The sequence below is a fragment of the Zingiber officinale genome, unplaced genomic scaffold (genome assembly GCF_018446385.1).
Source record: "Zingiber officinale cultivar Zhangliang unplaced genomic scaffold, Zo_v1.1 ctg184, whole genome shotgun sequence".
NCBI classification, from domain to species: domain Eukaryota; kingdom Viridiplantae; phylum Streptophyta; class Magnoliopsida; order Zingiberales; family Zingiberaceae; genus Zingiber; species Zingiber officinale.
In genome coordinates, this window is record NW_024589872.1 from 122,336 (window position 1) to 148,700 (window position 26,365).

Consider the following 26,365-nt stretch of genomic DNA (forward strand, 5'->3'; position numbering starts at 1 on the left):
AGTACTTGGCTGAACAACTATCCCGCTTGGCCGATCGACGGGAACGCTGACGTGTATTTGGATATGCTTTTGGGAGATGGCATCGATGACATGTGGCACGGTCTATAGGTGGATCATATGACGGATAAATCGGAGAACGTGCCCACTGTCAATTGGAGAACATGTCCATGATCACGTGTTTCATGACTAATTGGAAAATGTATCCACGACCAATAGGAGAACGTGCCCAGGTCTCAAAATGCGCGCATGTTGTCCACCAGAACATTATATAAAGGAGGTCCGTACATATAGGCAAGGATACATATTTTTTTACTGTTTACACTCGCACTACTGTTTTGTCTTCTTCTTTCTTTTATCGGTGGCTAACTTGAGCGTCGGAGAGCCAACGCTGGGGACCCCTTCCCTGGCCCAACACTAACGTTTCTTATGATTACATATCAGTGCACGGTCTACTTCCAATCAACGCAGCAGTCACATCTCTAGTTTTCCGTCTCCACGATTTTCGATCAAGATCCTCTAAGATTGACCCGATCGAATCACTAAATCAAATTAAATTAGTATTAGGATTATTAAAATAATTCTGTTATAATTATTAGAATAATTTTAAAAATAATTTTATTATTTATTAATTGATAAATTAATCAAATATTTTTTAAATATTATATATTATACTATACGTAGGATAAATATCAATCAATAATTTGTTTTATTATTTATTTTGTATCATCTAATTAATTTAACACAACTAATCAAATATTATTTTTAAAAACATGATATCCATACCCCTATTCATTCATGTCCATTTTATAATACTGTAACTTTCATTTTCATTCTTAGCAAAGAAACCAACGACGCTTAATTTATCAGTACTAATCTCTCATGCATGCATGTTGCTGAAGAATTAATAAGAAAACTGGATTATTATTGATACCCAATCAGAAATCTACTGTATGAATCAATCGCGAGTTTTATATTCACTATTTTGATACTTTTTTGAAAGAATTTTTTTTTACTGTTTGATTATTTTTTCTATTCGCCTGGATAGATCTTTTACTTCTCTAATCTATTGATGACCGCTTCTCTCGTTAATGGGCCGGATGAATTGATAAAACGTGAGGACTGAGGAGATTTGTATCCCTGTGTACTCACGTGTAATATTAAGTCTATCTTCGTGTATTTATTCACATCATCGATAAATGTACAACAATAACAACCAGCTATAATAATTTCTTTCATTCACATTTCTAACATTACCTTCTGCAGCTGATACCGATAGAAGTCCTGATTCCCCATCAGGCATCAACAACTTTTCATTTGAAAAGTAGTGTACGTTTCTCTCTATATATATTTTGTTTGAAACAGTGGCTGAACTTACCCAAACTATTTAATGCTGATCGAAGCTAGGAATAATCGATGCAGAAAGACATCACCACCTCCACTGTGCAAATTGCATGCCTTCAGAACTTGAAGTCCTTTTCTGGGTTGCCTCAATTATTCAGTATGCCCTCCACCTTTCTTTTATCAAGTCAAAAGGTACGTAGCTAGCTTTATTCTCCTGTCCGATTAGAATCGAATCAAATTTTGAAAGATGTATTTTTACAGGTTTCGATCTTGAAATAGACATTCTGATTCTAAATGCTCGTGACGAATTGTGTTCTCTCCTTCAGGCCCGTAGCCAATAATAATATAACTGGAAAAAGAACAAATCTTGGTGGCCTAGCTAACTCTAGGCTAAGGAAGAACAAAGGAATAAACTTTTTTTTATTATTTCGGTCATCAATTTGCCCACGCAGAAAGAATAAAAGAATAATTTCTCCTTACAAATTATATTATCCAGAGAAAAGTTCAAAAGAAGTGAAAAACTCATAGATTAAATAATTATAAAGATCATAATTTATAAAATCGTGATCCTACTTAGAATTAATTTAGGATTAAAATTAGATTGATCAAGATCGGATCATAGAATCGTAGGATCCTATTAACAACCTCTAAAATTTTATCATACATAATTAATAATTAGAAAAAATACTTAAAAATTATTTACATATAAATAGATAATTAATTTTACATATTACACTCAACTCCTCACATTATATTAGTATATGTACAAATTTAAATTAACTAATAATTTAATTACCATTTTCGTACAGTAATAATATTTATATTTTCATATCATCAAATGAAAGAATATAAAATTTTTATGAACACAATAATAATAACATATTCAAGCTCAAAAATATTTCCTTGATTTATAAGATGATTTAATTTAATGGCTAACAAAGCACTAACGTACATAATAGAAGCTATTGAATCCTTTGATTAATGCCGGAAATAATCTTCTAAAAACTGATTGATGACACATAATACTAGACAATAGGCATCAAAAAATTCATCATTTTGAGGAAAAGAAATGACAGAATATTATTGATAAAAAACTAACTCAAAAATAATTAAATATATATTTAAATAATTTAAAATCCTAACAAGATGAAAAAAAGATAACAAAAAAAGATAAAATCTTATGAGCCTTCGAAAAAGGATTTAAATGATATTTTTGGATTTAAAATAAGGTGGTTAAGGATAAACTTTGAAATTTATTAAAGATTTCTGAATGAATTTTTTGATTTGATATATTATAGGTCTCGTGGTTTAATCCGAGTCAAAAGTTATGACCTCTCAAAGCTTCCACCGATTCTGCTCCAATCTTATTACGATCCTACTAATTTTGTTCTGATCCTACTGATTCTATCAATCCTGCTCCGATCCTACTGCAAAAATTAAATCCGCAATCCTGGATCAATTTGTGCTTCTGAATCGTAGGATCGTACAAGATTGCGATTTTACAAACATGGATGGAGATAGTTCATTTTGTCCATTGCTTTCAGTGACTTGTTTAGCACATATATTGCCCTAGGGTGTAGCACAAATGGTGGACGTATGACATCTCTGACATAATAGTCAGATGGTCAATTCTCAGAAATTGATGATCTATGATTTATTCCACCATATACTTATGATCTGTGTATTTATATTTACCTCTCTCCATATCTATGAGATTGACATTAGAGGGCAGCTAAGATAGTAAATTTATTTTTTTTGAAGCACATATATTTGAATAATTAAATTAATCGATATTTTGCATAAGAAAATTTAATTTCATAGAAATTTTATTCAATATTTTGCTTCAGGACCGTATGACAATAATCAGAATAAGATATTTACAATTTAAAAGGAAAAAGAATTAAAGAAAAAAATATTTTAATTTTTTGGGTTAAAATAATTTAATAGATAAATGCAAGACGAAACGGTAATTGGTGGCTGGTTTAGTGGTAACGCACGGAGAAATAAAAATAATATTTTAAATAAAGAAACGAGTTAATAAAATATCGACACGTGTGCGGCTTACAGTTGATATGCGTATTTCTCACGCCCAATGGACCCCAGGTCACGATCGTTACGTGACTCCAGAACGAATCGACCGTCCGGCGAACCGACTGCCATTAAACCGCCTATCGACAATATACGCTACGATCTGGATCGGACGGAGAAGTTGTTCGATGAGGTGAGGGACCGACGACCTGCCCTCTATATTAGAACACGGCGGAGGTGGCCAAGGCAAACGCAAGCATCCTCCCAGATTTCTCCCTCTCCTCGCGTCTCACCCTCTGCGTTTCTCTCTCTCGCGCGCGCCAAGGTAAAATTGTTCTTCTATTTTCCTTTCTCGTGTAGATTTTTGTTGTTGTTGTCGTAATTGGTTGGTTGTTGCTTTCTTGGAATGGCTGGTGGTGAGGATTCTTGATTGGTTCTAAGGTATTGATTGCAAAAGACTCGACCTTTGAGGTTGTGCTGGTTATTCGGTTTGGATGTCCGGCGGATTTTAGGTATGTAGGTTTGCAAAGGCGTCAATAAGGTGATGATTAGATAATTGGAGCAAATCTACGGTCATTGGTCACGGCTGTCTCGACGTTGATGTATGATATTTTTTTCCCCTGCATGCTCGAGCGAACGGATTGTTATGTTGGTCTTGACTATGTATCTGAGTAGTCACCTTCTTATTTTTTCTAGCAGTCTCCTATTTCTTCGTTTTTTGGATGAAGTCAATCTTCTTTCGTTGTTTTTAAGCTATCTTATTAAAGATTATATTTAAAAATCTGTATTTTTAAAGGAATAGCTTATATTTGAATGTCCAAGTGCAAGCTATCTCAGATTAGTGTAACAAAAATCAAATAATTGTGTTTCTTCATAATCCATTATTTGTGATCGTCGCCCAAAAGCTTGATTTATACCAATTATTTGGAATCAATTTTCTTTTTCTTTCCCGTTTGTCTTGTATTGTGCTAACACATGGAATTGATTTTCTTCTTCTATTTCCTGCACGGAGCTCATCGGTTCCTTTTATGATTTTCTCTTGTCAATTTAATAATGCAGAATTTGACATTTGTTTCCTTCTGATGTTAAAAATCTGGCCTCTTTGCATAAATAAGATTTTTCGTTATCATATATAAGAAGATCCTCTACTATACAAACGAAGTATTTTGGCTTCAAGTTATTTCTAGAGTCATTTTCAGAAATATTATGGTAGCCTTCTCTGATATAAATCCCTTAGCTTGTACAACTCTAATATTCCATTATGAAAATAACCACCTTTTATCAGTTGAAGCAATAAACATAAAGGAATGATAATCATTGATATGCACGACGAATATGATTTATAGTTTTATAGATATAAGCAGTGTACACTTAACTAAATATTTTATGAGGATTTGATAGTAGTAAGCAAAGTGCTCGGAATTTGTGGCTAAAATTGGCTCTCAGATCAGCAATATCAAAAGGTTCATATGACTACATTGAGATGCACCTAGAAGACTTGCCTTGTTGTTTTCTGCTTGGTTACTTGGCTTCTTTAGTTTCTGGATTTATTTTGGGAAGAATTTACTATTAGCGTTTTGTAACTTATTTCGTACAAATGTAATGTAATAGAACTATAAAAATTGCCTTCAGCACAAATACATTTGTTTTAATCTCTAATTTTTTTTCTATAATTGAAGAGATGACATGAGAAAAAATAATCCTGTAGTTAATGCTGGATGCTGAGTCCAGTTTCTTTTCATGTGTATCAGCAAGCTACAGTTTGTCATATGGGCCTTATTGTAGCTGATGTTCCTGCAAAACATACCATATTCATTAGTTAATCCAAGATATCGCTAATCTATGATTGTTTTTTTGCTTATGTAGCTCAACAACAATCTGTCTAGTCGATGCTTAAAGTATGAGATATAATTACAAGACATGCATTAATGTCTCAAACCATCTCTAAAATTGATATATTGGTATTGCTTTATATCATTTTCATGTGATTGAAATTAGTAAAGGAAACTATGCTGACCCCTGATTGCTTGTGTTGCAGCTTGCAGAACATTGTGAGGAGCTAGTCAAGGAAGTTTGTCCGGCCCACCCCAAAGTCAAGAGCCAACTTTCATGTCAGATCTCAACGTACAGATTCCAACTGCCTTTGGTATGTTGAACATAGACTACTTTCCAGACAACGATATATTTTTTGATAGTTTAGGCTAGTGGTTATTTCTATTTTTTTTCCTTTTTAGTCCTATCTCTAATCCTTTGGATGAACTCAGAAAACGTGTTTGCTTCTGGCATCATGTTTATGATGCTTATCTACTAGGTCCTAGTTTATATCAACGAGTTTTTAAATATTATTTGCCTTGGTATAGTTGTAATCTGAAAGAGACAAATCGGTCTCATAAATAACATGCTCTATCATTGTCTATTAGATAACAAAATGCTATTATTTGGCATTTGTCTAGAGTGAATAACAATAGGAACATCACCTTCAAATAGTTTGGTATATATTTTGACCACCTTCAAATGGTTTGGTATATTTTTTAACCTGCTAACAGGATTTCTCATGATTCTTTTATGCCATTCAGTTAATAGTTATGGCATGTATGAACTAAAAAATGAGAGTATCTGAATGGTGTTGGTGATTCTGTTACCATTGGCTGTCAGATGGGTAGTCTAACACTGTCTCCTTTTATTTCTTTGATGAGTTTTCTCCTTATCTGCAATAATTTTTTTAACAATCCAACAAAAATAATTTTTTCTGTCTCTCGGACTTTTAGTGTGGCAGTGCACTGCAATATCACCCTCAAATGCTCAACTGCCACCAATCCTGATCCTCCAGCAGTGTAATGGTTGAGTTAATCTAGGCAACATATCTATCTTTTCTGTTTATACGAGAGAGGATTTATAAATCAGTGTTTCACTTATACTCCTGGTAATTAATTTTTTATTCAAATCTTACTAATTTTGAATTAGATGGTCGACTAGAATTTGTTTATAATGTTGTGCGTGCTAATTGCTGAAGTGTAGGCAGAATAAATTTGAAGGTTGAAATGTTGAGAGAAATTTTATAAATTGAAGTTTTAAATAAGTAGAACTAAATATAGGTTATGAAATATAATTCATTTAACAATAAAAGAAGTAAGCATAAAGTTAACCATAAAATTCATGTAAGTTGAAAGAGCTGGAATTGAAGGTCAGTTGAACAGAGAGGCAGAGAGCTAAAGAAATTTACTTGACAATCAAAAAGGTTAGATGGAGAACAAAGAAAATTCAATTTAAAACAACTTAAAGGGGCTATCTTGATATGGGAGTTCGGTTTGTTTGTTGAATTAAGGAATTTATAATTAAATTTTAAATGACTTATAGGATTTTTCGATCCTATTATCTGAGCCCATGGACTCTCATTTGATCAACGTTTTCGATGAAGTCTGGCATTATGACTTGTTATTTCTTAATAGACATGCATGATAAAAGAAAAGGACAATAGATGGATAACTTTCCTTTTCATGGGAATAACATCTAGTTCACGAATCAGAATTTGATCAGTCCCAGCTGTAGTTATTCTATAGTTAAACTAATTCCCCTAAAACTTCAACAGATCCATTTGCTGAGGCAAATGCTGACGACTCTGGTACCGGAACTAAGGAGTATGTGCATGTACGCATCCAGCAGCGTAACGGAAGAAAGAGCTTGACTACTGTGCAGGGTCTAAGGAAAGAGTTCAACTACCACAAGATTCTTAAAGATCTGAAGAAAGAATTCTGCTGCAATGGTACCGTCGTCCAGGATCCTGAACTAGGCCAGGTATTATTCCTTGAAACCACCACGGTACTAATTCATTTTCATTTTTCTGACTTCAACCAGATGGTAATTAAAATCCGTGCGATAATCTTGCAGGTTATTCAGCTGCAAGGCGATCAGCGTAAGAATGTCTCGAACTTTTTAATTCAGGTAATGCTTGGAATAAAATTCTCTCAGTAACTGATCGTGGTCTGTCTATTGATGAGTAATTTACGCCTGGTGCTCTTGTGCCTTCTCTGTGATCTTGATCCAGGCTGGTATAGTGAAGAAAGAACGCATCAAGATTCACGGTTTCTGAAGACTATATGCATGCGTCTGCAAGTCGTGTGAAAGTATATATCTTTTGTGTATTCGTTATATAAAGAGTGCAGGTGACCATATAAAGAAGCTTGTGAAGGGTAACCAGTAGCCCTCCTTTGTTTAATTTCTACTGCCCGATGCGACTTGCTGGTTGCGTCCGTGTGTCCTGTGACCTTAACTTATTATGGATATATAGGCCATCACATGAAACCCCATTTAGTATCTATCGTGCCTGATCTGCATTCTTATTTTGTCCCATTGTAGATTGTGTGAGACAGAATTCTGTGTGGATTTTTTTTTTGTTTTTTTTTGTTTTTTTGTTAAAGAGATATCAGACAATCCGGGAGGTTTTAATTAATTAATTAATTAAACAGTATTAAAACATCTAATTTATGCAGGTAAATATTATAATTATTCAGTCGATCACTTAAGCAATAACTAATAAAATTAAGTCGAATTCTCAACCAATTGCGAATCATAACCTAATTGCGGATTCTAACGTAATTGCCATATGTAAATCGATGTTAAATTTTAACACAGCGTTTAATTGAATATTTTTAAAGGTTTAGATGTATTTAACAAAGCATCTAAACGTGCAATTTATTTGTTATTTAACTGGCCATTTAGTAGGATTTCAGTTTATTTGCTCACTATTTTAATATCGGTAAAGTAGAAAAAAAATGTATAATTATAATCATAACTTTGCATGTAGTCCCTAATTATAAAAAAATTTATTTTCATTTACATGTAAAGTATTATTTGTTTCAATTCTCATGTAAATATTGTTATCTAAATTGTCTCTCAGATTTTTTTTAGTATAAAAAGTTTTAAAATGAGTATATTTCTAGTTAAATTCAGCACTTTACATTAAAATCCAGTACTTTATGCTAGAATCGAGTATATTTTTTGTTAAAATTAACCCTCATATTTTTTCGTATACATAGTCTAAAAATAAGTATAATTCCTATTAAATTCAGCACATTAAACTAGAATTGAGTATATTTTCTATTAAATTGAGCACGACTTTTTTCCTTCTTAATATAATTCCTTATAAATTCAACATTTACTATTTTAAAAAAATTAGTATATGTTTTATCGAGTATCATTTAAAGAAAATCTAGTATATTTTCTATCCAATTGAGGTGAAAAAAGAATCTAATCAATTTGATAGAAAATATACTAGATTCTAATTTAATGTACTGAATTTAAGAGGATTTATATTGATTTTTAGATTTTTATATCTAAAAGTACGATGGATAATTAAGTAAATATATTTGATTAGGAAATGGAAATAAATTTTTTTATAAATGTGTACTGTATGCAAAAATTTATTTGTACAGCAGAGACTGTATGTATTTTTTTTTTTATAAATAATGCATTTTAACTATTAATTGATGTTGTTTGTCCGTTTCGAAATTAGCTATACGATGCGACCTTCAATTCCTCCACGCAGCATCTGAGTCACCAAACCTCGAACAGCTAAAAACTATATTTGACAATTTACCAACAAAGAATAATAGTATCTACTCAGCGGTGTGTAAGCATTCATGGGTAGACTATCTTCGAATATACAACTTTGATATATTCCAAAATGTCATTTAATAAACTCATTTAAGCTGACAATTGAGTTTTTAGTAATAGATTAGGCACGATCCTAACGACATCACCATCTTTGTTCTGTGATATGGGAATACAGAAACTTAGATTGTTTTTAAAATTTATTTAAACGAAAATAATGTTTCCTTTTCTTTCAAAAATGCCCTCTCCAGCTTATTTTTAGCAAATTCAAATTATAAAAGGCTTATATTTTTATAAATTATTTCCCCATTATCAATTTCGAAAATCTATTGCGCCAATCAACAAGTGTCTCACTTGCCCACGTCTCTTCCATCCATTAGTCGTCCATCTAATCAAACTTTGAGCTGTCATTGGCGGAAAAAACCAACAGCACATTTTAAATTTCACTTGAATTCCACATGGGCCAATAGGAAATTTACAAGAAAAAACAACATTAATTGAGTTTATCACCTCACTTTTTTTTTTACGAAGAAAGACCAAAAAAAACACGAAAAGGTTAACTTAAACCTGATCGAGTCAACCAAAGAAACCGGTCTGTCTCCAGACCGCGTCGCGTACACGTCTCATATCCCGGCCCTTGAGCGTCCGGCCGACGCCCTCCAAAACCGATGTTGCCGCGCTCCGCCGCCGCGCCCGCGCCAGGTACTCGTGCGGCGGGATCCACTCACCGTCCCCGGAATATTCCTCCTCCTCCTCCTCTTCATCGGCTTTCCTTTCTGCCGGAGAACCAGATTGGAGCCAACTCGGCCAGACCGGCACGTCCATGGGCGCCGACGCCGCTGCCCGATGCCCCTCGCGCTGTTGAGATGGGTTTGCCGCCGTAGGAGAAGTTCCCATGCGGGCGTCCTCCAAGGCGAGGGTTAGCCCGCCGACGTACCGCCTGCCCAAGCTTCCGCGGCGGTTCCGTCCCATTCTCCGGGCCGGAGCACGGCTTCCATCGTCAGCATCAGCGTCGGAATATTCGATGTGATCCCCAGAAGCATCCTGTAATTCAGGCCACACGTCGCTCTCTTCGAGTTCGGGAATGCCTTCCGTGACGTCGCCGGAAAGCGCCGGCGCGGCGAGAATCCTCGCCGCTCCCTGTACCCTTCCCTTAGACATGCTATATCCCTCCCTCCGGAGGCTGAAGAAAGCTCCTCTACAGGCGGTGAGTTCGGTGTGCAGAGGCGGAGAAGCACACGGCAGCCGGAGTGAGCCGGCGGCGCCGCCCATTTATAGAGCGAGCTGCATCGATCATTGGTGCTATGCTCCGTCAACGAAGGGCCCCCTCCGTACGATTACCACGTAGGCACCCGACCGTGTGAGCTTCACTATTGGTCGATCCCCGGCAGCGATATATAGTTAATTACAGAAGAGAATTGTACGTGGTTTTAATTAATGCGGGATTAGATTTGGTAGGTTAATTAGATTGCACATTGGATTACAGAGGGATTTAGATTTGAGTGGCCAACTCCAACTTGGATTTCTGCTGCCTCACTATGCGTGCTGTGTCCATCTTTGCTAGGATTACTAAATGATTCAAAAAGATTATCCCGGAACTAATCAACCTGTATTATAAGTTGTTAATTAAATTAAACAGTAAGAAACAAAATAAGAATGAGACAGAGAAACATCCGCGCGAGTCCTGTTTTTCTTTGTTTTTCTTGATTGTTGTAGTTCATTGGAATTGGAATATAGAATCCACTTTCCTGTTGCACTGAATAATTTAGCTTGTCTTATGTGATGAATTACTCATTTTTATTTCCTGAGCATTGCTGGGGATGTAGCGGAACATGCCGTTGAATGTGATGGATTGGATTCTTGTGGTGCTTAATTTGCACATGTATGGAGAATGTATGTTTCAGAGTGTGGTGCGAAGAAAATTCCCGTGACACGCAGAATTTGGTAGGGCATGCGTGTTTAATTCTCCCATGCTTAATTAAAGGGCGAACAGAGCAGCTCAATTATATGTAATAATTGCAAACTGGGAATTCAATTCCTCAATGGGTTTATCTTTGAATTTAGAGAATCTGGCCAGCTAGAAATCTATGTGTTTGCTAATGGTGTCCATGCTTCAACCAAAGTGTGCAATCAGTGCTTCAACAAATGCAAACCCAGCCAAAGAGCTACCGTGTTTAATTGAGCTGGACGTGATTACAAACAACTACATTTCAGCAAAGTCCCTTATTGATTACTTATTAATCTCTAAGATACAAGGGGCTCCTGCGTGTCCCCCCACTTGTTCAATCTCTTCTTAGCCTCTGCTACCTGCAGCAAGCAGCAACAATATAATTAATTAATAGCAATTAATGAACTGATTGGCAATGTTAAGATTGATAGTTAATTACCTCCTTGTTCCAATCGGTTCGGTAGGTGACCCAAATCAGGATAAGCGTTTGCATGAAGGTACCGCCGATCATGCCTCCCCAAATCCCCTGCAAAAACAGAGTATTTTATTTATAGTGAGGTGGAATCTATTGACATTTCTAGTGATTCAAATGAAAGTAAGAATTGGGATGCAAAGATCAAATTGACCTTGGCTCCTAAACCAAACTTGAAGCCGAGGAGAGAACCAAGTGGAACACCAACTACGTAGTAGCAGCCGACGTTGACGTAGGCCACAAAAGCTTGCCATCCACATCCAACAGCGACGCCTGCGGTTCAATTTGCAAGGCCCGTGTAAGTTTGATCACAATTTGATGATGGGCGAACTGATCTTGGTTAATTACCGGATAAAACGGGTTGGATTCCGTTGAGGATAAGGGTGGTGGCGAGCAAGGGGCAGAGGTCGGAGACGGCGCGCGCCACCGTCTCCCCCTCTGTGAAGGCGTAGCTGATGTAGTCGCGGAGGGCGAGTATGATGAGCGCCGCTATCACCGATATGATGAACGACATGACCGTTACCACCACCACCGAGAACGCCGCCGACTTTGGATTGCCGGCGCCCAGCTCGTTGCTTACCCGCACACTGCGCACGCCGCGTTCGACGGGTTCAAATTAAATATATTTTGTTTAATTAAAGATTTATGGTGATGATCACTGTGTCACTGACCTGGCCGCCGCGTTGAATCCGACCGAGATCATGAACACCCAGCCAGAAATTGTCATGCTGCATCAACGATGAAAACAACACAAATCCAAGTCAATCCAAAGCGGTGGCTTGTTTGAATCGATCCACATTCCATGGAATTTTTAATTACCAAACGGAGAGCGAATCAAGAGCGAGTTCGGGGTTATCGAGGAGGCCGGCGATGAGAACGAGGATCTGGAAGTACCAGGTCTCCAGGCAGAGCATGACAGCGGAGGCGGACGACAGTCGGAAGAACTCCGGAAGCCCGGTGAAGGCTTGCCACGTGAACCCGGTCCAAGTGTTCCGGCACCGGCGGCTGGTGGCGATGTACACGAACTGCGCTGCCACGATGACCCACCACGAAAGGCTGAGGACGAGGGAAGCCCCCAGAAGGCCCATCCCCAGCTTGTACACTGCCAGCCAGCTCACCACCAGGTGCATCACCAGCGTAGCCCCGGATATGTAGGCGCTCGGCGCCACGATGCTCTGCGCCTGCAGGAACTTCTGGATGGGAAAGTTGGCGGCGTAGGCGAAGATCTGCGGGATGAGTCCGTAGACGAATATGGACGCCGCCTTGGCGATCTCTGGCGACTCCCCCAGCAGGACAAGAATGGGGCGAGAGAAGGCGTAGATCACCGCCAGTGGAACGCCGGTGGCCATCAGCAGCACCGTCGAACGCTGCAGGTACACACCGAGCAGCTCGTATTTGTGCGCGCCGTACGCCTGCCCGCACAGCGTCTCCACTGCGCTCCCCATTCCGAGCTGCGCAGTGAGTCATTGGTTGCTCAAAAACAAGATAAATGGTTCCCAAATTTTACAAATTGTTGCAGTTTGGAACAGAGAAGACAGTTATCCATTGAACAGGAAAGGAAAACATATAAATAAGGTCACATAATTTACTGATTGTTAAATTATGGATGAACTATACATACTGCTATATCATCTATCGCATTGGGATGATTGAATAAATAAATTGGATGTATACCTTTTGTTCTGTAAAGTAACTAATTATTAATGATGAGCACGGCGATTCAGAGGAAAAGGAATTTTGGTTAAACAATCACTTACCATGAGACCGTAGGCGAAAATCTGGATTCCGGTATTGCCGAGGGAGGCCGCGGCGAGCTCGAGGTTGCCGAGGTGGCCGGAGAAGATCTGGGTGGCCATCGACATCACGTAGTTGAGCATGTAGACCATGACGGCCGGCGCCGCCAGGTAGACGAGCAACCGTATCTCCACCAACGTGGCCATCCACATGCGGCGCGCCGTCGGCAGGGAGTCATCGCTCAGGATGCTCTCCAGATGGCCGCTCACCTCGCCCTCCGGAGGCGGCGACGTCGACTTCGGCAGAGGTACATGGTCGGAAGAGGCCAAGAGAGGGGAGGAGAGCTCGGAGGCGGCCATGCTGCAGCCAATTAGGAGAACATCTAGCACGATCGTCTAGTCGCTAGTTGTGGGTATAAATGAATAAAGAGTTGGCAATCGCACGTATGAGAGTTCCGTGTGAGATGCGGCCGACTCCCTTTCTCTTTCCTTTTCCCTTCGATCTGTTCCGATCGATCCTGAAAATTTTAATGGGCGATTGTTGCTGAATGTTCCACCCGCTAGTTAACAAAGACTGTGAGTTAATGGATGACATCAGCATTTGGCGTACGCTGCATGAAGTCAACGTCCGCCGATGATGAATTACTCAATCAGGGACAGAAGCGAATGGTGCATGATTATCCACGTCATGTGTCTTGACTCTTGGGAGGAGATTCCAAGGGGCAGAGATTAAGAGAATATATATATATATATGGAGGAAAATTGTCCCAAGTCGTGGATGGTTTTTATAAGGTCGTCAATATTACTTGTATCGAGGTGTCTTCTTCCCGAACAATTTGTTTGGACGACAAAGGCAGTGCATCGCCACTGACGTCTGAATCTAAACAACTCAAATCTGATGGCCTGCAATGTCGTGATTTAGGTCATCGGACGGACCAAAGACCGGACTGATTCGCATTGTTTTATTCTATGTGCTGGGTAAAGACGAATGTGTAAAGGCACCTCTTTTGTTTTTTTTATAGCAATTAATGTCTTATATTATTTTTTTTATCTGGAAAATAATTTCAGTATTATTATAAGAGCTACTTTGGTAGTTGCATTGCCTCTAATTTTTTCTTTTGAATTTTTTGATTTAATAACTCTAGAGGAATAAGTTCTATTCGGATCCGAAACTGCTACACTGCGTTGCAAATTGCAAGGCGCCGCTTACCGGGTGTCGGATGGAAGTTCCACATCCGACCCGTAGCTTTCATTCCTCACCTGTCCTACTGGAAGAATCACTCCCCTCTCAAAACCCTAGCAGTAGTTGGAATTCAGCAAATACTTATTTCGCGCCGGCGAGATGGCGTCGTCCGTGACAGGGCTGGGCTCGGTTCTCAAGCGGAACGATTCGACGCCGTCGGCGATGGCGACGGCGACGGCGAGGGAGGACGACCAGCTTATCATCACCCCGCTGGGGGCGGGCAATGAAGTGGGCAGATCCTGCGTCTTTATGTCCTACAGAGGAAAGAATGTCTTGGTAGAAAGCTGTAACCTTGTCTATTTTTGCTTGTATATGATGCATTCCCCACTGCCTTTGATTCATTGCTTCATGCGTTTGTCGCTGTGCGGTAGAATATAGTCTGAACTTGTGTCTTGGTTCTGGTTGACAGTTCGATTGCGGGATTCACCCGGGATACTCCGGGATGGCTGCGTTGCCTTATTTTGACGAGATCGACCCCTCAACCATCGATGTGCTTCTTGTCACGCAGTATGCCCTATTCCCCATTTGCAACCCCTTTTCTTAAAAAATTAAAGAAAACATGACATAAAGGTTCAATATTTGGGCGCCGTTTCTAGGCTATTAGAATGCACCAAATTATCAGTGTTCTCAGTTAGAGTTTATAAATAGAAAAAAAAATTATTATTGCCTCTTGGTTCCCTCCTTCTATCACCTGTTGATTATCTTCTTGCAAAACACTGATTGAATTAGTCACTCCTTGCAGGTTTTCCTCATCATTGTTTAGTAACATCACCGGCTTAGTTTGATAATGTAAATGTTCAGTTTGGATGTATCTGCTGATGACAATCTCTTTAAAACAAAGATGTTCCATTTTCATCTGATGTTAAAGTTCAATTTTGTCTCAATATATTATGATTTTTTCGTTTTATGTATTTCCAAGTGATGTTCATTTCCAAATATAGTTATGCTGGATACAGATAACTCACACCTTCTAATGAACTTGTGAGAAACTGGATCTAAGAAGTCTAATCTCATATAGTCCCTTTAAGCTCATATTAAAAACATACATTTTTTCTAGTTGTTGATTTCTGCTTATTCACTGTTGGGATCAAACTGATCTAATTTGATTGAATTGTCCTAAACTTACAGCTTTCATCTTGATCATGCTGCATCACTTCCATATTTCTTGGAGAAGGTGATTTTTTTTCTAAGAAATTTCAAGCTACCTTTTGACATGAATTTGCATGCTTAGATATTAGCAATTCTATTTACAGACTACTTTTAAAGGTCGGGTTTTCATGACACATGCTACAAAAGCTATATACAAGCTTCTTTTGTCAGATTATGTCAAAGTGAGCAAAGTTTCTGTTGAGGATATGCTATTTGATGAGCAAGACATTCTACGATCAATGGACAAAATTGAGGTATGCTTGATAAAATCATGGTCTATATTACCCCTCAAAACAATAAATATGTTAATGTTGTGACATTGATACCCTTGCTTTACCAAAAATTGGCATACATTATTGTTATCTGTGTAGAAATTGTATTTATATATTTCCACGTTGAGTACTTTGATTTAGTTGAATATTTTTTACTTCCATGAATTGCTATTGTTTTAAGGGTGTGCTTCTCTCCAGTGAAACAAATCATGAATTGTTTTAACCAAATTAAAAACAAATAATTGCAAATATGAATGAATGTAACGTAAGAAATATGGTTAGGGAAGAATGACATAAATATACCACAGATGAAAGACCTGAAAAGAAGATGAAACACCTGGGAATCTGTCTCTGAGATTTTCATGGCCTTTGTAAAATGCAAATTTCTCAGTATAACAAGAAACCATCTTAGGTTGGCACACATATCATGTTTGATGTGGATGAAGAGAAAGTTGCTTTAAAAAGTCATCATTTAGGCTGCTCATGCGACTGTGTTGATGGATTTGGAAAGGGACCCCATAGCATATTGGATATGTGACCCCCTCTAGGCTATGAAGTGCAGATGCAGACCACATATTCAGGCTAAAAGTCTTATTTAACTCTAAACTAATTTAGATCGAACCAAATTGACTTAAATGTTAAATCCCAAGCTGCCTATTTGCCTATTTGATAGCTTGTAACTTGCAAGTGCTCAAGTTGTTAACTTCAAGTGATAAACTCTTTAGATGGTAATTATATGCACATGATCTACTTAGCATTGTTAATTATTGTTTATATTGCCCCATATTACACATATGCTCTATGCAGCTAACACTGTCTGAAATCCTAGAAGTGTAAATTTTCTTGTCAGTTCTTAGTTTTCATTCACACAAACTAAAGTGAAAAATGTATGAATCAAAAATGATTTGTTTTTTTCTATGTATCTGCCATTTTATGGTCAAGACTCGAGAGTAAGAACTCAAGTGCCCTAAGCATCTTTGGGATGGTATTCAGCCTTGCTGCATACAACTCTCATTCCATATTCTATGTATCTTTACTTCTGCATGAAGATAGATATTTGCAGGATCTTATATTTACTGAATATTTCTTTGGAATGATTATTACTTCCATTTCAGGTCATTGATTTTCACCAGACGCTGGAAGTCAATGGGATTCGTTTTTGGTGCTATACTGCTGGTCATGTCTTGGGTGCTGCCATGTTCATGGTTGACATTGCTGGTGTCCGGATTCTCTACACTGGAGACTACTCCCGTGAGGAGGATCGTCATCTCAGAGCTGCTGAAATCCCGCAGTTTTCTCCCGACATCTGTATCATAGAATCCACTTATGGTGTACAGTTGCACCAACCACGCCTTATTCGGGAGAAGCGATTTACTGATGTTATCCATTCAACAATCTCCCAAGGTGGTCGGGTGCTCATCCCTGCTTTTGCCCTTGGAAGAGCCCAGGAGCTGCTCCTCATCCTTGATGAGTACTGGTCAAATCATCCAGAGCTCCATAACATTCCCATATATTATGCTTCACCCCTTGCTAAAAGATGCATGGCTGTCTATCAGACCTACATAAATTCAATGAATGAGAGGATCAGGAACCAATTTGCCACTTCAAACCCCTTTGACTTCAAACATATTAATCCTTTGAAAAGCATTGAGAATTTTGATGATATTGGTCCCTCAGTTGTGATGGCAAGTCCAGGTGGTCTACAAAGTGGTCTCTCAAGGCAATTATTTGATAGATGGTGTGCAGATAAGAAAAATGCATGTGTGCTTCCTGGTTATGTTGTCGAAGGGACCCTAGCGAAAACTATCACCTATGAACCAAAAGAAGTCACACTCATGAATGGTCTCACTGCTCCTCTTAACATGCAAGTATACTATATCTCCTTTTCGGCCCATGCCGACTTTGCACAGACAAGTGCCTTCTTGAATGAGCTTATGCCACCAAACATAATCCTTGTACATGGAGAAGCCAATGAGATGGGAAGACTTAAGCAGAAGCTAATTGCTCAATTTGCTGATAAAAACATAAAGATTTTGTCACCTAAAAACTGCCAGTCAGTGGAGATGTACTTCACTTCTGAGAAAATGGCTAAGACTATTGGAAGACTAGCTGAGAAAACACCAGAAGTAGGAGAAACAGTTAGTGGCTTACTAGTCAAGAAGGGTTTCACATATCAGATAATGGCACCAGACGACCTCCATGTCTTCTCTCAGCTGTCCACTGCGAACATTACCCAGCGAATTTCTATTCCTTATTCTGGTGCCTTTTCAGTTATTAAACACAGACTAAAGCAAATTTATGAGAGTGTTGAGGCTCCTCCTGAAGAGCCTGATGTGCCAACACTAATCGTGCATGAGAGAGTGTCTATACGGCAGGAATCTGAGAACTATTTGACAATGCAGTGGTCATCTGATCCTATTAGCGATATGGTATCTGATTCTGTCGTAGCTATGATCTTGAATATTAGTCGAGAAGGTCCAAAGGTAACGGCTGTTGCAGAAGTCGAAAAGACACAGGAGGAGACAGAGAAAATGGCTCATAAAGTAATCTACAGTTTACTTGTTTCCTTGTTTGGGGATGTCAAGGTCGGAGAGGAAGGAAAACTGATTGTCACAGTTGACGGGAATGTTGCACGGCTTGATAGAAAGAATGGTGAAGTGGAATGTGACGATGACAGTCTCAAGGAGAGGGTGAAGATAGCATTCCAGCGGATACAGAGTGCTGTGAGGCCAATTCCTCTTTCGGCATAAAGTGCCAAGCTGACTAAGATGTATTGTTTGGAAGAACTGATCATCACTTAATAGTTTAGTTTATGATTTTTCTTGCACTCGATATTACTAACCTACTCTTTAGAGTTGTATGTGGACAATATTTGATCCTTATAATTATTATTTTTTAAAAAAAAAAATTGTATGCGGATACTGGCTGTTGCTTTATTATAAGTTCCACAAAAAAATTAAGACACGATGGAGTAATAACAAAAACGAAATCCGGAAAATTTATTCTTCTAGTCCTTTTGCGTATGTTCTCAGGTTCTGATACCTAACTCCGGCCATCTTCTCCACCTTAACCTGATGAACAACGTCGGCAGTCGAACACATACTTGGAAGGAACCGTCCGTTGGTTGCGGTTGCCAGTTGCTTATCCTTCTTTTTCTTCTTTACCGATGGTGCATTTCCTTTTGCTTGGTTTTGTTTTCGTTTGGCGAAATCATGATCTAGTTTCATCCGTCGAAGGTACTCGATCTCTCGTGACATCAACGATGCGATGGTCCCTCGAGCCCCAACCTCGACCGGATTCAGATTCGGATCCAGTGTTGGCGTTGCCATCGCCGTGAACAATGATATCCTCATAGTGTCCGGTCTTATACAACCATGTAGAGTAGCGTAGAAACAGAAATGCCGAGTTAGGTTGCAAATTTTGTCTGCCTTTCTTTTTTGTGCTCTGGAATTGCTTGTGTCTCTCTCTATTAATGGACATTTCCGTTGATTGGCGTAGACTAGTGGTGTTTCCCATGACAATTGTCGGAAGTGCAGTTGGATTTTTTCTTTCCTCTCTTGCCGGAGGAGTTAAGGAACATGGTGGTTCGGATCCTCGACACAATAAAGTTTTTTTTTTTTAATTTTGTGCAGATGAAGTGGGAAGAAATTGGTTGGATTAATTAATAGATCTTTTTACCTAAACAAAAGCTTGATCCTGCAGTGTTGCCATCGTCGACATGGCTCCCGCATCTCGAGGCCGCAATCTGTCACCGCCACCGTCTTCCAACGCCTGCGGCGCCTTTCTCCATGAAATCACCAGCTGCCTACAAGCAGCTCTCCCTGTTTCATTATCCTACATCTTGACGAACCGCTCCAATGTCTCCCTTTTTTAATCCCTCCCCTAGGCCTACGCGCGGAGAACGAGGCCTTGAGCCGAGCGACTGCAGCGATTCCTGGAAACGGAGACCTCACCTCCCCCCTCATTTCAATCACCTTGCTACTGTGACGACCGTCTCCCTAGTTGCCGCCCTCAATGGCGAACTGCCGCTATCTGTTGATTCCGCTCTTCATCCTGCATTCGGCTCACACTGCGCGCTCCTCCGACCCTCTTCTTTCGCCCAAAGGCGTTAACTACGAAGGTAAATCGAGATGCTTTGCTCCTCTACTGTCAAAAATGTTCCTTTGTGTGACGGTCGAAGAATGCAGTGGCGGCTCTGATGTCGGTGAAGAGTAGGATGAGAGATGAGGCCGGGGTGATGGGTGGCTGGGACATCTACTCCGTCGACCCTTGCACGTGGTTCATGGTCGGCTGTTCCTCCGATGGATTCGTCATCTCCTTGTCTGGGTTACTCTTCTGTTTTTTCTCTCCTTCGTGCTTTACATTTCAGCTAGGGTTTTTAACTCTTTTGTGTTGGGAGTGCAGGGAAATGGCGAGTAATAGCTTGTCTGGGACGCTGTCGCCGAGCATTGGCAACCTAAGTCACCTGCAAACTTTGTAAGAAATACAACAAGAAAAAAAAAAACTAATATTTAGCATCTCAAAAAAAGTAGCGAAATGGCAAGCATTAGAGACAGACTGAATTAGATCTTTCTAATAATTGAAAAGTTGAGGAAATATAGAAGTTGCCCTTGGGCCTCATTTGCACGCAAGGCCAATTGCAAAGCTATAGCTAAGATTTTTGCTATCTTACCGTGGATCATATTTTTGCCAAAAATCACTATAATTGTTCACACGTCTCTAAATCTACAAGTAAGGATATGAATGAACTATTGGAGCATCATCAACGCTATTCTTTATCTCATACTCGTATTTTTTTACCACTCAAAGACCATTAAGCTGTTGCAGCCAAAACACCTTCATTATTTTCCTATACAAGAATATATATTGATGTTTTTTGGTTTTTAGTGGTAAAAATGACAATATGAAACCATTATTATGTTCATGATGCTCTCATGGATCCATTCATACCTTTCCCCATTGATTTTGGCCAATAGAAGGCTATCAAAGTAGTTTGGCTAAAACACTTCAATAATCATTAATCATTCATAGTCCTAATCACAGTGACAATATGAGACAACTATTTGTGATGCTCCTAAGAGTCTATACATGGCCTTTTTTTATTTTGATTGCTAGATGATGATTAAGGTGCTTTAAGATTTTTCAATGGTCAAAATGACAATAAGTGACTGTCTTGCATTGATGATTCTCCCAGGAGTTCAATCATGGCTTTACTTTTAGAATTTTACCACTAGAAGACCATTATGATGATTTAGCTACCATTGAATTTGTTGTGCTTTTAGAAAATAATTCATGCCATTGTTAATTTTAGTCACTGAAAGATCACCAAAATATTTTTTGAAAAAAAAAATTTAGATGCATTAAAACGATTTTAGATATTTTGAGAATCAGGTGTCTTATAGTTTCCAACTTGTGATGTGTCTTTTGGTAAATATCAAACATTAAGTGCGCCCTTTCATAAAATGACCTAAGATTTTTATTAGAATAACTTGAGAAGAGAGGTAGATAGACGGTTCTGGCGTTACATCAAACTACACTATCTGACCAAATAATGAAAATATCTTTGATTTCAGGCTATTGCAAAATAACAAAATATCAGGTATTATTCCTCCAGAAATAGGAAAGTTGTCACAGCTGAACACCCTTGACATCTCTGGTAACCAGTTCACTGGACAAATTCCAAGTGCTCTTGGGCTTCTGTCTCAGTTAGTTTACATGTATGTGAAATTTTGAAATGTAAAGGTTCTTTATTCTTGCCGTTAATGTTTTAATTGTTATTACTTTGCTGTTCTTCAGGCGACTTAACCGGAATGGTTTGTCTGGTCAGATTCCTGAAGCAGTTGCTAATCTTTCGGGTCTCTTATTCTTGTATGTTCCTTTTCAGATTATTCTACACCTCTGTATTAATTCCCAAGTAAATCTTATGTATAGATTATTGCAGAGATGTATCATTCAATAACTTAACGGGTCCAACCCCAAAGATACTTGCAAATGATTACAGGTGAGAATGATAAATCCAGATATTATATAATTCTTGTCACCTGTCATTTTGTTGCTTGAGAAGCTTTTAAAAATTAATACTACAATGAAAGTTACCTATTTTTAACTCTTCGGCCAAGTTTTCTCTAGTTAAATAAAGATTGCACTTTATGCTATGTTTAAGATAAAAAATATTGCAATTTGCTCAGTTCCCTGTTAGCTATTTAACTTTCTTATGTTTAAATATGATGTAGCATTTCTTAAGTTAGCATTGCATAACTTATTGTAAGATAAACTAAAGCTATAATTGCACGTTCCATCAAATCTTAATCTTGATGCTGATCTAGGCAACTAGATGTGGTGTTTTTTTTATTACTCCAGTTTCTCATTTTGTTTCAACCTTTGCAAGCAGTGGCTTGCAGAAATAGTGGCTTATAATCTTGTAAAAAATATTAGATGGCTGAAAATTAACCTAATTAATGAAACCACCTTGTTCCATTTACATCTTGGACTGCACTTTTGTGAGTTGGAAAGGTTGTAAGGAATAGGACGGTGGTTCAACTTACTATAGTTGATTAATTGTAGTTGTGGGTTGCTAGGAGCAATATGTACAACAAGTTTATTTTACTCATGTAATAACGATAAGAATGCTAAGATGGATGGAAAGGTTAGAAAAACTAATATCAGGGGCAATTAAGTGTAGCTCAATTAGTTGGTATGGTTTGAGAGAAAATAAACTGAGTAGTATGTACATAGTCAAAAAATGAAAAATTAATTTTATAGTTGAAGACTTGAATTTATTAGAGTGGTAGATCCTGAGAGTTCGATAAATATCCGACACAGCACTGGCCAATATAATAAAAAAATATTTTAATTAATTTGCATATTATTAATGATATACTTTGCTTAGAGCTCAATCAAGGAATAAAATTTATGTAGCCACTTTCAAAAGTTGGGGCAACCACAGTTTATTTGATGTTGTTGATGATGATAGGTCTGTTAGATTGTTGTTTCTGGGTTGTTTTCCTCCATTTCTCTGGCAAATATTATCAAAGATATCGCTAATGAATTATTTGTAACTCTCTCTGGAATGTATAGTCTTGCAGGTAATAAGTTACTCTGTAACACTTCTCATTTGCATGGTTGTGCACTTGTAACGCTAACAAGTAATGGTAATTCATTTTCTTATCTGGATTTATCACTTGCTGTACCATATCATAAAGATTTGAACCTTGTTTTTATTCTTCCTGCAGAAACTAGAGCTTTGGAACATTCTAACAACCATCAGTTGGCAGTTGCAATCCCTTTAAGTATTGGTTGTACCTTAATATTATCTTTGCTACTGCTTGTTTTCTGGTTACGTTGCTGCAAATGGAGCATGAATTTTGCTGGAGATGGTATCTTTGAGTATTCTATTTTGTGATCATGAAGATAGACTGGTTACTCATATACTGAATTCTCTGCAGATCAAAACTATGAATTTGAAATGGGACATTTGAAGAGATTCCCATTCCGTGAACTACAAATCGCAACAGAAAACTTCAGTGCCAAACTTGTATTAGGTCAAGGTGGGTTTGGAGTTGTTTATAAAGGCCATCTCAGAAATGGAACTGTGGTAGCAGTGAAGCGATTAAAGGATCCAAATTTTACTGGAGAAGTACAGTTCCAAACAGAAGTTGAAATGATTGGCCTAGCTCTGCACAGGAATTTACTCCGACTATATGGATTTTGCATGACCACAAATGAGAGATTGCTTGTGTATCCTTTTATGCCAAATGGGAGTGTGGCTGATCGTTTAAGAGGTCAGTAGTCTTGTTACTTTGGTTGTTTTGAGATATGGGGATATAAGGAATGATTATACAAGTCAGTAAACCACATTATCAGATGGTTTTATCGAGTTTGTAGCTTTGAATTCCTCGGGAAAAATTTTCTAGCACCAGAATTAGTTTGGTTTCTTTCATGGAAAATGTATCTACATTATTATCACTTGACTTGCTCTAGTTGGACATGCAAGAAATATTTTGCCACACAATTATATTGTGATTATTCTTTGATGATTTGAATGATTTAGAGTATAATACTTTGCATTATGGTTAGTCAGGGATATTGTCCCTTGGTTAGAAATTTGTGCTCTTTTTCCATCCATTCATCTCAGTAAATGGGTTTCATTCATCTAACCGTTTGCAGATCATTCTCATAGTAAACCATCCTTGGACTGGAACAAGAGAATGCGAATTGCAATCGGTGCTGCTAGAGGGCTCTTATATCTGCACGAACAATGTAACCCGAAAATAATTCACAGGGATGTTAAAGCTGCAAACATTCTACTTGATGAATGTTTTGAAGCGGTGGTAGGAGATTTTGGATTAGCAAAACTTCTAGATAGGAGAGAATCTCACGTCACAACTGCAGTTCGTGGCACTGTAGGACACATTGCTCCAGAGTATCTCTCTACTGGGCAGTCATCCGAGAAGACTGATGTTTATGGATTTGGCATCCTACTATTGGAATTGATCATAGGCCAAAAGACCATGAGTTCTGGAAACGGTAATGCCCAGAAAGGAATGATTCTCGACTGGGTGAGTGTATTCTGACTATTGTTTTATCCTACCTCTTTTGTTCACATCATCCCATTTTAATAATGCATGAAAATAAAATGAGATGTTTTACTATATAAGTTTGTTATTTGACACTATTTACTATCAAAAGTATGATAATTTACACACATTTATGCAATTTTTGCTATCTGAGTAGCTAGTCTGCTACCGGTCTGGTGGTCTTTATCTATTAATTGGTGAACCAATGCCTAATGCAGATCAAGACTTTACATGAAGAGAAGAGAGACCCTGAATTGGTTGACAAGGATCTCAACGATGCTTTTAATTCTGCTCAGCTTGAAACTGCCGTGGAGGTTATTCTGCTCTGCACTTCTTCGAATCCTGCCCTTCGGCCAAAGATGTCTGAAGTTGTTAAAACACTTGAATCTATTTCTGGGCCAGCAGAACAAAGTGAAGAAACTCATGGGGAGGTAACTTGCTGTAGGTCTTGCAACTCCTCCAGAAGCTCTGATGGTGCTAATGAAGCCTCTTCTTTCATTATCGAAGCTATTGAGCTCTCAGGGCCCAGATGATTACAACACTTCCAATCAGATTTTTAGAACCAAGTGTTTTCTTCTCATACTTGTAGATGTAGACGAGTTTGATCATCGTGGCTACTGGAATGACTAATGAATGGAAAAAAAAATGTACATGAAGATCTTAGTGTATTTAGGATATAATTTAAGCCCTCTGAAAGCTGAATTCATATCGAATTTTGATGTGTACGAAGTACATGAACAACTAGTGCCTTTTTTCAATACATCTTGAGAATAGGCATTAAATTATCTATGGCTCAAGCGAGAAATGATAGGGAGTGTTGGAGAAATAAAATGTATCACAGCATCTGCATTCACAAGGCTATTTAAATCTGCAACACTACCAAGCACATTTTCTGAAAATCGGTTGCATATATAAGTTTAATATAGTAGCAGCAGGATGGCCAGCATTTTCAGCAACTATTTGAACTCCAGAGGACTCCTGGTTACTTTGACCCTCCTTCACTGACATCGCCTGAGTCGAATCAGAATAGGCAACACTGACATTGGTCAGTTGAAAATGGTTGTGTTCATTCACGGTTAGCTTTCCCATCTTTCTCACATGATTCTTGTCAAGGAAATTAAATCAAGTATGTCCATTATCCAGGCAATTAAGCATACTTGGAAGCACAAAGTATAACCGAACGAGATCATTCGAGATGACTCATTCATCAGGCAGAAATCCATTGCTGTCACGGACGCAATGAAAAAGAGTCGATCTTCAAGGAACTGATTAATTGCCAATATTACTTTGATTGGAAAGAGATACAGTTACAGTGAGCTAAATATGCTGACTACTGATAAACATTGATAGGTAATTAATTTGCTTCTCGCCCCAAGTCCAGGAAAATAAGGAAATTAATTAATCCACATGGAACGGGCATCTAAGATTCAATCGATCACATAGGAACCTTGTTGTCAGCTTAGTCATGTAGGCAATGAAATTTTAACACAATAAAAATAATGAAAGAGTTTTGGATCAAGAAAATGATAAATGGGAATAATTTCAACAATTAGCGAAAAACTATTCTTTTTGAGCTCCTCCATTCCTCAGTACGGTATACAAGGTTGAGTACTCTTTTGCTTAAGAAGTGGTACTATATTTATGGAATCAGATGCATAAATCTGATCCATATTATCATCATTCACAATGGAAAATAACTGGGTGGGTGATTTCAAATAAGAACGAAGAGTACCTCATCTCCCGTTTTTTTGCAGCTTCTTGTAGTGCAGCTTTGACAAGCCTTCGAGCACTTCCCTGCATGATTGGAAAGATAATTGTTTTTTTTTCTCTCAATAGTTTAGTAATTTAAAAACTGCAGCTAAGATTGAAGTCGATATGGTGGGCAGATATTGGATATGACCTCTAACGCCGAGCATAAGATCACATGTTCTTATGTTGAAGGTTAACCTTATCAAACTCTTAAGGCTTATCTTTAAAATCTTCAAGTATCAAA

General features: G+C 38.2%; 5 protein-coding genes across 19 annotated transcripts; 3 read left to right on the forward strand and 2 right to left on the reverse strand.

The window, feature by feature from the left end:
• Window positions 1–3,418: 3,418 nt before the first annotated feature.
• LOC122036649 (protein translation factor SUI1 homolog 2-like) lies at window positions 3,419–7,685 on the forward strand. Of its 4 annotated transcripts, XM_042596048.1 has the most exons (6): window positions 3,485–3,694; window positions 5,236–5,330; window positions 5,408–5,515; window positions 6,959–7,164; window positions 7,258–7,311; window positions 7,415–7,685. In XM_042596048.1, the coding sequence occupies exons 3-6, from the start codon at window positions 5,479–5,481 to the stop codon at window positions 7,457–7,459; spliced, it is 342 nt and encodes a 113-aa protein (XP_042451982.1). In that variant the 5' UTR covers window positions 3,485–3,694; window positions 5,236–5,330; window positions 5,408–5,478; the 3' UTR covers window positions 7,460–7,685. The 4 variants fall into 4 exon arrangements, with proteins under 4 accessions (XP_042451979.1, XP_042451982.1, XP_042451980.1 ...); XM_042596046.1 differs by lacking the exon at window positions 5,236–5,330 and having other exon boundaries at window positions 3,486–3,694; XM_042596047.1 differs by lacking the exons at window positions 3,485–3,694; window positions 5,236–5,330 and adding an exon at window positions 3,811–3,881.
• Window positions 7,686–9,389: 1,704 nt separating this feature from the next.
• LOC122036642 lies at window positions 9,390–10,251 on the reverse strand. The gene has a single exon (XM_042596026.1). It carries the CDS (start codon window positions 10,249–10,251, stop codon window positions 9,556–9,558), a length of 696 nt encoding a protein of 231 aa, XP_042451960.1. The 3' UTR covers window positions 9,390–9,555.
• Window positions 10,252–11,091: 840 nt separating this feature from the next.
• On the reverse strand, window positions 11,092–13,642 carry LOC122036646 (protein DETOXIFICATION 40-like). The gene is made up of 7 exons (XM_042596042.1): window positions 13,157–13,642; window positions 12,219–12,850; window positions 12,071–12,127; window positions 11,748–11,986; window positions 11,554–11,672; window positions 11,367–11,453; window positions 11,092–11,286 (listed from the first exon to the last, which is right to left on the reverse strand). Exons 1-7 carry the CDS (start codon window positions 13,490–13,492, stop codon window positions 11,224–11,226), a joined length of 1,533 nt encoding a protein of 510 aa, XP_042451976.1. The 5' UTR covers window positions 13,493–13,642; the 3' UTR covers window positions 11,092–11,223.
• Window positions 13,643–14,332: 690 nt separating this feature from the next.
• Window positions 14,333–25,091, forward strand: LOC122036643 (cleavage and polyadenylation specificity factor subunit 3-I-like). Of its 10 annotated transcripts, none has more exons than XM_042596036.1 (12): window positions 14,333–14,651; window positions 14,785–14,882; window positions 15,504–15,549; window positions 15,629–15,778; window positions 16,912–19,206; window positions 19,295–19,380; window positions 19,499–19,916; window positions 19,984–20,122; window positions 20,201–21,513; window positions 21,593–22,947; window positions 23,029–24,354; window positions 24,591–25,091. In XM_042596036.1, the coding sequence occupies exons 1-5, from the start codon at window positions 14,475–14,477 to the stop codon at window positions 18,544–18,546; spliced, it is 2,106 nt and encodes a 701-aa protein (XP_042451970.1). In that variant the 5' UTR covers window positions 14,333–14,474; the 3' UTR covers window positions 18,547–19,206; window positions 19,295–19,380; window positions 19,499–19,916; window positions 19,984–20,122; window positions 20,201–21,513; window positions 21,593–22,947; window positions 23,029–24,354; window positions 24,591–25,091. The 10 variants fall into 10 exon arrangements, with proteins under 10 accessions (XP_042451970.1, XP_042451971.1, XP_042451967.1 ...); XM_042596037.1 differs by having other exon boundaries at window positions 16,912–19,201; XM_042596033.1 differs by having other exon boundaries at window positions 16,912–19,380.
• LOC122036645 (probable LRR receptor-like serine/threonine-protein kinase At5g45780) lies at window positions 19,774–25,091 on the forward strand. 3 transcript variants are annotated; one of them, XM_042596039.1, is made up of 11 exons: window positions 19,774–19,916; window positions 19,984–20,122; window positions 20,201–20,272; window positions 21,370–21,513; window positions 21,593–21,664; window positions 21,738–21,797; window positions 22,874–22,947; window positions 23,029–23,172; window positions 23,242–23,577; window positions 23,963–24,354; window positions 24,591–25,091. In XM_042596039.1, the coding sequence occupies exons 1-11, from the start codon at window positions 19,811–19,813 to the stop codon at window positions 24,903–24,905; spliced, it is 1,854 nt and encodes a 617-aa protein (XP_042451973.1). In that variant the 5' UTR covers window positions 19,774–19,810; the 3' UTR covers window positions 24,906–25,091. The 3 variants fall into 3 exon arrangements, with proteins under 3 accessions (XP_042451973.1, XP_042451974.1, XP_042451975.1); XM_042596040.1 differs by having other exon boundaries at window positions 21,593–21,651; window positions 21,728–21,797; XM_042596041.1 differs by having other exon boundaries at window positions 19,984–20,116.
• Window positions 25,092–26,365: the final 1,274 nt, after the last annotated feature.